Raw genomic sequence first — 11556 nt, forward strand, 5'->3', positions numbered from 1 at the left:
ACCCTACCTGAATGAGTCCAGGTCTGAGCAGGCAGCCTACCTGGCTCTACCTTCCATGGCCCAGGCTCCCTTATCCTACCACCTAACCCACTGACTCTGCTATCCGCCATCATTCCATCCTCAGAAGACGGTGCATCTAGGTTTAGGGGTCTGAGGGTTCAATAAAACCAGAGTCACAAGTCACATTTCAGGAAAATGCAAAGAAACAAATACTACTGCTGGGAAAGCTTTACCTGAGAGCCTCTGAGGCAGAACCCCCAACCTCAGCCCCGCCCAAACTCACCTGCCTGGCATCCCCCCACCCCCACACTGGCCTTTGTCCCTGCTGCTGGCCCTTCCCTCTCCCCAGCAGGCCTGGCTTATTCCTATTCCACCTTTGGACTCAGCCCAAGCAAAACTTCTAGGAAACTTCCGGTGCCCCAAGGAACCCCTCCCAGCACTGGCTTCCATTATTGCTGGTCAGCCCTTGAGGGGGCTGGGTGGGACTACGGCCTGCTGGGAGAAATTGCACAATCTGGTCAGTGGAAGGAAGCCACAGCCCCTGTGTTCTCATCCCTGAAATGGGGAAGCACTCCCGTGTGAAGTCTTGAGGTCTACCGTGGACAGAGGCTTTCCATTATTATAGCTATCTGCACAAGTTCCCTTTACAGAGGGGCACATAGGAAGGGGCCTGCCATGTGACTTTGGCTAGTTACCAGACTGGATCTCCTGCCCCGGTGCCCTCTCTATAGACTTCCTGCTCCAGAAGGTTCTTCGGAGGCTCAGTCCAGTCCCTAGAACATACTAAGTGCTGGATCAAGCATTAATTTTCTGTTAATGAACATGTGCAAAATACACAGCTCAAAAGGCTTCTCCCCCTGTGGGTGTGGCTGGCTGTCCCTTTCGGGAAGTGGTTGGGTTTCCAAAATAACCAGATGGGGAAGTTACAGAGCTTGAGAAATCCCCCCAAGTTCCTGATATCCTTGCCCCCCTTTCTACTCACTCTTGGTGACCCCACTGCCCAGTGGTCCCAGGACAGTAGTGAGACATGTCCTGTTTTGTGCCCATCTGTGTTTGGAGTCTCTGCACACAGGGCCGGAAGACCTCACCAGAGGAGACTGAGCACCGCAGGTATGTGGGCAGGGGAAACGCGCAGCCATGCTGCCGCAGAGGACTCCACTCCACACAAGGTGGGGAGCCCTGCGTGTACACACGCAATAACGGTGGGCACATGGGGAGCCAGGCAGGTCACCAAGGACCGAACGGTGCACTACCCCAGTTCTACAGTGACCCCTTATTCGCAGACGTGTCCCTGGAGCCTGGCACACTGTTGGGACACCTGACTCCTGGGTGGACTGAGGGGGGAGGCCTGGAGCTCCACCTGAAGCTACAAAGTGGGTAACTGTGTCCTTGGTCCCCTTCCTCTCTCCTCTGTGTCCTCGAGTGGTGATGGTGAGGCGGGTGGGGGATGACGGTGCCAGCAGGTCACCCTGGAGGGGCCCCTTTGACATCCCAGGCCCAGAGCCCCAGTAGTCCCGGTGTCGCGTAGGGCCCCGCCGGGCTGCTTGTGGTGGGAGAGGCCCGCGGCGCCCCTCCCCCGCCGCACCCGCTGGCTGTCCGGAGGGGCCTCGCTGTCGCAGCTGCCCGCAACCAGTTTTAGTTCCCAAAACATGTGCCTTCTGAGCAGATTCACACCCCGTCAGTGACGGCATCCTAAGCGGATGCTGTCACCCCTCGCGGGGGTCAGCAGCCAGCCCACCCCGCCCGCGGTGGAGGGGAGCGGGGGTGGCAAGGGGGCAGGGGCAAGGGGTGCGAGTGGACGTGCTGCCAACGCGGCGGGATAAGTGGGAACCAAGGTTCTTCGCGGCGGCCGCTATCGGGGTCGGGGCAGCCGATGTCCCACCGCGGGCCTCCCGCCTCCAGCCCTACGGACCCCCCAGGCCGCAACACCCGGCCCCCCCACCCTCAGCCCCAGGTCCTCGCTCGCGCCCCCGCGTGCGGGGGGGGCGCATGCGGGGGGGCGGGCCGTGCGCGCGGGGCGGGGCGAGGCGCATGCGTGGGGCGGGCTGTGCGCGCGGGGCGGGGCGGGGCGAGGCGCATGCGTGGGGCGGGGCGTGCGCGCGGGGCGGGGCGCTTGCGTGGGCGGGGCGCGCGTGCGCACTGGCTGATTGCTGCTCGGCGGGCCGGCGCCGCGGTCCCGGCGGCCGTGGGGCGCCTGGCGGCCATGGGGCGGGAGGCGGCCGCGGCGTCGGGGCCCGGCTAGCGACGGTGAGCGGCGGCGGGGCGGCGTGGCCCGCGGGCTCGGTCCAGAGAGGGGACGGCCCCGCAAGCGCCCAGGGCAGCGAACGGTGAGTGCGCGCGGCCGGCCGGCCCGGCCCTCCGCCCGCGGTCGCCGCCGTCCGGGGTCGCGGGGCGGCCCGGGACCTGGGAGCGCGGGGACCGAGGCCGGGGCCGGGGGGGAGGGTCCTGCTCGCCGCCCGGGTGTGGGCCTGGGGGCGCGACGGCCGCCCTCGCCGGCCGCATCCGGAGTCGGGTCGGCGGGCAGCCCGGAGGGTCGGGCCCTCGGTGGCTGGGGCCGCCCGCCTGGCGACGGCAGCAGGGCCCGACGCGAGCGAACGGATGCCCTGGGCCGGGATTCTGAGTAACAGGTTCCTGTTCCCCGCCCGCCCGGGGCGCGCCTCTGCCCCGCACCGCGGACCTGCTCGCTCGCCTGGGCGTACGCCCCGGGCCTAGGGGGGCAGTTGTCGCCCGTCTGCGGACGACGCCCTCCGCGGACTCGCTCCCCGGGAGGCCGTACCCGCCGCCCTGCCGTGCCCTCGCTGTGACCTTTGCCCCCGCCGCCGGCACCTGGGCAGGGTCGGGGGCCGGAGCCGCGGGCACTCAGTGGTGGCGCCGGAGGGGAGCCCTCGCCGCGGCTCGGCTCCTTGCGTCGGACTTGCTCCCGCTCTCGGGCCCCACCGGCCCCGGCCGCAGGGGAGGCAGCCGTCGGTTTCCCCGGGCTTCCCCCGCGGACGGCAGACGCAGGCGTTCGTGTCGGTTGTCGTGGGGGTCCAGCCCCGCGTCTTTATTCCCCGAAATCCCCGGACTTTTCTGAACGCGGACAGTCGCTGGGGGAGTTTCGGGGGGAGCCCGCCGGCGCCCCGGAGAGGCGGGAGCCGCGCCCGAGGGCCCGTCCGGCAGCCTCGCCGCTGCCCTCTCCACACCTGTTGAGGACGCGAGGCCCCTCTGGCCGTCCAGGCTTCGGAGGGCCCCGCGCGTCGCTGTTCTGCTGGAGGCGCGACCGCCGGCTCCTGAGTGTCCCGCACCGGAGCGGCTGGAGAAGCAGCCCGGCGGGCCCCGCGGATGCGTGTCTGCGAACCGTGTTGCGGCGCGCGCTGGCGGCTGCCCGGCTGCCCTCAGAGCCGGCGGACCCCGCTCTTCTCGCCCGCCCGGGAGAGCGCGGCCGCGCGTGTGTAACAGCCCCTTCCCGTCCCCGCCTGCTCCGCTCGTGGGGTCGCGGGTCAGGCTCCTGGCTCGGTGGCCGGAGAACGGCCCGGAAGGTCTCCCTCCGCTCGCACGCTGCCCCTGCGGCCGCGGTGGGGTCGCATCCCTGCCGGCCCTGGGCACCGCGGGTGGGAGGAGGGGAGCGCGAGCTTCTACACACCTGTCCACCTCCGCGCCCGCTAGTGAGGTTCAACACTTTCCTGCTTCTGTCACCAAATAAGCTTTTCTTTTTCATTCAGTATTTTTAACCAGGACAAACTGAGAGCTCTCAGTGGGTGTCATGGACGTCCCGTCGGTCTGTGGTGTGTCTGACTCCTGTCCTGGGTTTCTCACTGCCATCTCAGCCTGTCCCCTGCCCAGCATGTGTGACTTCTAGGAAACGTTGCTGCCCAACACTTTTCTCCTAATAAAATTCCCCAGTGCCAGAGTTTTTTAAAATTAGATTTGTGGGGGGCCTGGGGGCCTCAGTGGGTGAAGCCTCTGCCTTACGCTCAGGTCATGATCCCAGGGTCCTGGGATCGAGCCCTACATTGGGCCTCTGCTCCGCGGGGAGCCTGCTTCCCCCTCTCCCCCTCTGACTGCCTCTCTGCCTGCTTGTGATCTCTCTCTGTCAAATAAATAAATAAAATATTTAAAAAAATAAAATAAAATTAGATTTGTGCTTTGGCACCTGGCTGGCTCCTTTGGCGGGGTGTGCCGCTCTTGATCTCAGGGTTATGAGTTCGAGCCCCATATTGAGTGCAGAGATGACTTAAAAATGAAACTTTTTTTTTAAAAGATTTTGTTTATTTATTAGAGAACAGGACGGAGCGGGAGAGAGACTCTAAAGCAGACTCTGCGCCGAGTTCAGAACCGGCCGGGGGGCTCAATCTACAACAGCGAGATCATGACCTGAGCTGAAACCCAGAGTGAGATGCCCAACGGACTGAGCCACCCAGGCCCCCCTAAAAAAGAGACTTAAAAAAATAATCCTGTTAAGAATGTGCATGAATTTAGATGGAATTCGAATCTCATCCTTTTCAAACAGTTAAGGTACTGGAACAACCTTGTCATCACATTAGTTTTTGTGAGTAAAGATGAACAGCTTCTAGATAATGGGTAATAGAAGGTTTTTAAATATATTTGCCCTTTTGTAGTTTTGATAGGTTTATTTATTTATTTTTTAAGATTTTATTTATTTATTTGACAGACAGAGATCACAAGCAGGCAGAGAGCTAGGCAGAGAGGCAGGGAGGAAGCAGGCTCCCTGCTGAGCAGAGGCCCGATGCGGGGCTCGATCCCAGGACCCTGGAATCATGATCTGATCCGAAGGCAGAGGCTTAACCCACTGAGCCACCCAGGCGCCCGATAGGTTTATTTTTTTATTGTTTTGAAATAATTATAGGTGGACAGGAAGTTGTGAAATAGTGCAGAGACCCTTGTAACCCCCGACTTCATTTTACACACCCATAGAATAGTCGTTTGTTTTATTTTATTTTATTTTATTTATTTTTTTTTTTAAAGATTTTGTTTATTTATTTGACAGAGAGAGATCACAAGCAGGCAGAGAGGCAGGCAGAGAGAGAGGAGGAAGCAGGCTCCCCGCTGAGCAGAGAGCCCGATGTGGGGCTCGATCCCAGGACCCTGAGATCATGACCTGAGCCGAAGGCAGCGGCTTAACCCACTGAGCCACCCAGGCGCCCCTAGTCGTTTGTTTCAAAGAGAGACTGTGGGGGGCCAGCTGCAGTCTAGCGATTGCACATGAAGCTGCTGGGAACACTCCCGAGCCGTGTTCATGTGGACGGATGTGTTTACTACTCTGAGATAAAAGCCAGCTTGCAGTGGCTGGCTTCTGTACTTCTCTTTTTTAAGATTTTGTAAGAAACTGCTGAACTTCCAGACTGACTGCCGTTTGCACTCCAGCAGCGTGCGGTGAGTGACAGTCTCTCTGCGGTCTGGCTCCGGCCGTCTGAGCATCGCGGCAGGTGTCGCGGCACTGGTGTCTGTATCTCCTGGTGGCCAGTGCCATGGAGCTTCGTGTGCTTGTGTGTGCGTGGCTCGGTGTCGTGCGTCCTTTTTGCCCATTTTCTTTTCTTTCCTCTTTTTTTTTTTTTTTTTTTTAGATTTTTATTTGACAGAGATCACAAGTAGGCAGAAAGGCAGGCAGAGAGAGGGGGGGAAGCAGGCTCCCCAAGGAGCAGAGAGCCCGATGCGGGGCTTGATCCCAAGACCCTGAGATCATGACCTGAGCCGAAGGCAGAGGCTTTAACCCACTGAGCCACCCAGGCGCCCCCTTTTTGCCCATTTTCTAATTGGATTTTTTTTTACTTTTTAAACTTTTGCCTTTTGAGATTTCTCTGCGTATTCTAGATGAAAACCTTGGTTGGGTGTATCCTTTGCAAACACTTTCTCCCACTCTGCAGCTTGTTTTGTTCTTTTCACAGGGTCTTCCCCAGAGCAAGCGCCTCGCCCCAGTGAGGTCCAGCGTATTGATGATTCTTTTGTTACCTTTTGTGGACTGTGTATGTCATGTGTTAAAAGTTCTCTCTAGTCCTAGGTCAAAGGAGAAAGTTCTCCTTTGTTCGTTCTTTCTTTCTCTCTTTCCTTTCCAAGATTTTATTTATTTATGTATTTGACAGACAGAGATCACAAGCAGGCAGAGAGGCAGGCAGAGAGAGAGAGGGAAGCAGGCTCCCCACTGAGCAGAGAGCCCGATGTGGGGCTCGATCCCAGGACCCCGGGATCATGACCCAAGCCGAAGGCAGAGGCTTAACCTACTGAGCCACCCAGGCAACCCTAAGGTTTTATTTTTAAGTTAACCTTTCCACCCAATGTGGGGCTTGAACTTAGAGCCCGAAGACCACAGCTCCACCAGCCGAGCCAGCCGGGCAGCCTGCTCCTACATTTTCTAGTAAAAGTTTTACAGGTTGTGTTTTACACTTGACATAACCCATTTTGATTTGTGTTTAGTTAATGTTTGTTGGAAGTGTGAAGTTCAGGTTGAAGTTCACTCTTCTTTCCCCAGCTTTACAGACAAATAACTGACACACATCACTGTGTGAACCTGAGCAGACCACGTTTTTCCGGTACAAAGCGTTGTCCGAGAGGCTCGGCGCGGTCGAGTTGTTAAGCTGTGCCTGGAAGCTGAGACGTCGTCACCTGCGAGCTCGGCCGCAGACCAGTTTGTACTCAGCACTTCTCCCGGGGCGTGCGAGGAGCTGGTGGAAGGTGATCTGGGCCTGGTTGAAATGCGGCTTAGCACACCTCGCGCTGCATATTGAGAACTCTCGTCTGTGCACCATGGCCTTGAACAGGGGCTTAGGTGCACGGGCCCAGAGGCCAGCTCTGCCCCATCCTAGCTGTGTGACCCTGGGCCTCTGTGTCCTAGACACGCCCGTGCGTCTCATTTGAGCGCGTGTCAGGTGCCACGAGGTGAGTGCTCGGTCGGGACCTGGCAGGATGGGCACCGGACCTGGATGTATTTCTGCTGCTCGCCGGCTGTCCTGGTCTTGGATGAGGGTCCATATTCCCGCAGGCAGCCCTGCTTCTGCTTCTCCTCCGTTCTTGGACGGCAGTGCAGCTGCCGGCCAACAGCACGGCCCTGGCTGGGCCCCCCTCATTGAGGTGGCGGTCACACAGCTCCCTGCGCTCACCCATGTTTGGGTCGTAGCTAGCCTGTGTGTCACCGGTTAGCCTGTCCTTCCTTTCTCGACATCTTTGCTTCTGACCCTGCTGCTTATTTCCTTTCAAAGGTTGCACTGTTACGACTCGCCTGGTAGGCTCCTTTAACTGACGTGCCTCTTTCGTCCTTTCTTGGCAGTAAGCAGCTCCGAGTCCCATGCACAGTGAGGCGTTTCAGCGGCCGAGCGCTGGAGCTGCGGGTCCGGAGAGGACTGGGCTGGCCCCACCTCTCAGGACGGCAGGTGAGGCAGCTGCAAGGCCTCTCGGCCCCTGCGCAGACCTGAAGCCGCCCCTACTTTGCTAGTGTGTTTGCGTGTTTGTTTTAATTCATGCAGAGTTGTCAACACAAAGTGAACAGACCTTTTAGAGTCAGAGTTGGAGCGCCTGGATGGCCCAGTCAGTGACTCTTGATTTCGGCTAAGGTCACGAACTCAGTGTTGTGAGGTCAAGTACCAGGTCAGGCTCTGCCCCCACCGGGGAGTCTGTTTGAGATTCTCCCTCTGACCCTCCCGCCCTGCGCTCGCGCAGGTGCACGCTCTCTTTCTCAAATAAATAAATCTAAAAAAAAAAAAATCACTAGAAGTAAAAAAGTTTTATTTGAGCTCAAGTTAGGACGGTTGCCCTGGAAATGCATCTTCATAGGGAAGATGGCACTCCAGGAAATGAATGATTTTTGCGACATAATATACTTTTTACATCTTGTAAAAGCTTAAAAGATTATAGATCAGCACGTAGGCAGGAGTCACAAGTTTGTCGGGACAGAATGCGGGGAGCGGGAGTGCTGAGGGACATCTCGAGGACGAGCTGATGTTCCTGAGGCTGCTCCTTCAGCAGGTGTACAGTGCACGCATGGGGGCCGTAAATCAGACTTTGGGTTTGAGCGAAGTTTACGTACAGTCCTGTTGACTTAACTCTAAGATGGTTTCCCTTGTATGTCAGACCCTAACAGGGTTTTCCTCTCATCATAGCTGGCGTACAGCGTCACATGAACTCCGGGCGTACAGCATCGACTCAGCAGTTTCTGTAGGTCACTCAGTGTTCACCGACGTAAGTGCAGTCACCATCTGTAACCATTCAGCATTATGACGCTATTATTTTGTATAAACATATATTTATTTCTTAAAAGCTATTTATTTGTCAGAGAGAGAGAGAATGAGACAGAGAGAGGGAGAGCATGTGCCCACAAGCAGGGAGAGCAGCAGGCAGGGGAGAAGCAGGCTTCCCGCTGAGCAGGGAGCCCGATCTGGGGCTCGATCCCAGGACCCTGGGGTCATGCATGACCTGAGCCGAAGGCAGACACTTAACTGACTGAGCCTCCCAGGTGCCCCAGGCCCTTGTGAGGACTACGTAAATTACAAAAGAGAAGCATTTGGGGCTGTGCTGGGCGAAGAGAAGGTGCTCAGTTAAGTCACTGATGACGCGGCCTTTGCGTAGTTCTAACGCGGTAACGAGGTAAACATGCACGTCATTTTTTTCACATATTGAACAAAACTGTGCCATCTTGAGTCTCTTACCAGTTTGTCCTGGCACTTTTTTGGGCCCCGCCCGGCCTTTCTGTCCTCCTCTCCTGACACTTGGTGCCGCCCCCAGTTGTGCCTCCTGAAATCCTCACTGCTCTTGCGTCTCCACCTCGCACTGCCGGTTTCCTCCCAGACTTCTTTCCTGACCCTTCCATGCAGCTCCTAAATGGGGGCCTGCCCCAGATTCAGCCCTTGGGTCTCCTGCCCACCCCCTAGGGAGTCCATTTCGTTCTAGTTCTAGTCCATCTAGTTCCAGGGCTGTAAGCACTCACCACGTGCTGATAGAGCCCGGATCTCTGTGCCCAGACCAGCCTGTCCCCAGAGCTCTGACCTTAAACACAGCTGCCTGCTTGTCTTCTTGTCTTGGCCGGCAATAACCATGTGAATTCAGTGAGGCTCCTTGCAGGCCGGGAGAGCCTCAGTAACACAGAATTTCTGGAGCTTCCATTCTCAGAAGGGGAAGGAGACGCCACAAATGAGGGGCATCCAGCCGGCTCAGTGGGTGGAAGGTGTGAGTCTTTTTTTTTTTTTAAAGATTTTATTTATTCATTTAACAGAGAGAGATCACAAATAGGCAGGGAGGCAGGCAGAGAGAGGGGGAAGCAGGCTCCTGGCTGAGCAGAGAGCCCGATGCGGGACTCGATCCCAGGACCCCGGGATCATGACCTGAGCCGAAGACAGAGGCTTTAACCCACTGAGCCACCCAGGCGCCCCTAGAATTTTTTTTTTTTAAAGATTTTATTTATTTATTTGACAGAGAGATCACAGGTAGGCAGAGAGGCAGGCAGAGAGACGGGGAAGCAGGCTCTCCGCCAAGCAGAGAGCCCGATGCAGGGCTTGATCCCAGGACCCTGAGATCATGACCAGAGCCAAAGGCAGAGGCTCAACCCACTGAGCTACCCAGGTGCCCCTAGAATTTTTTTTTTTTAAAGATTTTATTTATTTATTTGACAGAGATCACAAATAGGCAGAGAGGCAAGCAGAGAGAGAGGGGGAAGCAGGCTCCCCACTGAGCAGAGAGCCCGATGTAGGGCTGGATCCCAGGACCCTGGGATCACGTTCTGAGCCGAAGGCAGAGGCTTTAACCCACTGAACCACCCAGGTGCCCGTCAAGTGGTATCTTATTGTGGTTCGGATTTGTGTTTCCCTGATGACTGATGCTGTTGGGGATCTTTTCATGTGCTTACCTGCAGTTGATACATCTTCTTTGGGGAATCTGCCCGAAGTTGGGATCTTTTGCCCATTTCCGATTGGTTGTTTTCTTAAAGATTTCAGAACTCTTTATACATTCTGGATATAAGTCCTTTGTAACATTACGTTTTGTAACATGTATGTTTAGCAAATACTTTTTATCTGTAGCTTATATTTTCATTTTCTTAATACTTGTCTTATGAAGGGTAAAAGATTTAAATTGTAATGAATTTGTCAAAAAAATTTTTTTCTTTTTCTTAAGATTTTATTTATGGGGCACATTGGTGGCTCATTTGGCTAAGCATCTGTCTTCAGCTTGGGTCGTGATCCCAGGGTCCTGGGACAGAGCCCCGCATTGGGCTCTCAGCTCAGCAGGAAGTCTGCTTCTCTCTCTGCTTTTGCTCTTTTGCTCTTTCTCATGTGCACTCTAATAAATAAATATATTTTTTAAAGATTTTATTTATTCATTTGACAGATAAAGATCACAAGTAGGCAGAGAGGCAGGCAGAGAGGCAGGGAGGAAGCAGGCTCCCTGCTGAGCAGAGAGCCTGATGCGGGACTCGATCCCAGGACCCGAGACCATGACCCAAGCCGAAGGCAGAGGCTTCACCCACTGAGCCCCCCAGGTGCCTCTCTTAACATAATTCTTAAGGACACTTGGATTTTCTCAGTGATCGGGGAGCGTTGGCTTCAACCTAAAGTCACCAGTTACGTTGGCCCCTGACAAGAGAGTCAGCCTGTGGGGTGCCTGGGGGGGCTCAGTGGGTTAAGCCTCTGCCTTCGGCTCAGGTCATGATCTCAGGGTCCTGGGATCGAGCCCCACATCGGGCTCTCTGCTCAGCAGGGAGCCTGCTTCCTCCCTGCCTCTCTGCCTACCTGTGATCTCTGTCTGTCAAATAAATAAATAAAATCTTAAAAAAAATAAAAAGAGAGAGAGTCAGCCTGTCCTTTGAAGGTTTGAAGTCAGGCAATGACTTCTACTCTCTGGCTAAGACAGCCCTAGATGGCATCTTCTCCCAAAGTCAGGAGGCTTTGTCTCCGTTGAAAATCTGTTAAGCCAGCCACCTTCACTGGTGATCTCCGCTGGACCTTCTGGAGAACTTGACGCTGCTTCTGCACCTGCAGGTGCTTCTCTGCGTGTACTTTCGCATAACAGAGACGGCTTCTGTCTGTTCAAACCAGCCTCTGCTGGCTTCGCGCTCCCATTCTGCAGCTCCCCTCCCCCATCTCTCAGCCTTTACAGAGTCGAGGAGAGTCAGGGCTTTCCTTTGGAGTAGACTGTGGCTGGTTTCACTTGATCTTAGCCAAAAGGCTCAGAAGCAATAGACTGTGGCTGGTTTGATCAGCAATAAGGCTGTTTTGCTTTCTTGTCTTTGTGTGTTCCCTGGAGTGACACTTCAGGAGTTTCTCCTTTGAACTCACAGCTCGGCCCACTGGGGCAAGAGGCTAACTTTTGGCCCATCCCGGTTTTCAGCCTTCCTCACTGCCCTGCGTCATGTCTAGCTTTGATTTAAAGTGAGAGATGGGGGACACCTGGGTGGCTCAGTTGGTTAAGCAGCTGCCTTCGGCTCGGGTCATGATCCCAGCGTCCTGGGATCGAGTCCCACATCGGGCTCCTTGCTCATCAGGGAGCCTGCTTCTCCCTCTGCCTCTGCCTGCCATTCTGTCTGCCTGTGCTCACTCTCTCTCCCTCTCTCTCTCTGACAAATAAATAAATAAAATC

At 55.9% G+C, this 11556-nt stretch overlaps 1 protein-coding gene across 4 annotated transcripts in view; it reads left to right on the forward strand.

Moving 5' to 3' along the window:
* Positions 1 to 1027: 1027 nt before the first annotated feature.
* Positions 1028 to 11556, forward strand: part of LOC111154623 (NAD kinase) — a 26610-nt gene continuing 16081 nt past the window's right edge. The window contains exons 1-3 of one of the 4 annotated variants that reach the window (XM_022514352.1): positions 6321 to 6669; positions 7262 to 7364; positions 8091 to 8169. Coding sequence is in view for 1 of the 4 variants with exons in the window: in XM_022514350.1 (XP_022370058.1) it covers positions 1028 to 1110 (83 nt within the window). In the remaining 3 variants the exon portion in view is untranslated. Of the gene's footprint in view, positions 1111 to 6314; positions 7365 to 8090; positions 8170 to 11556 lie in introns of those variants that run through there. The other 3 variants (XM_022514354.1, XM_022514351.1, XM_022514350.1) reach the window with 3 other exon arrangements.

Source organism: Enhydra lutris, unplaced genomic scaffold (genome assembly GCF_002288905.1).
Source record: "Enhydra lutris kenyoni isolate GAN:26980312 unplaced genomic scaffold, ASM228890v2 scaffoldscaffold38, whole genome shotgun sequence".
NCBI lineage: Eukaryota > Metazoa > Chordata > Mammalia > Carnivora > Mustelidae > Enhydra > Enhydra lutris.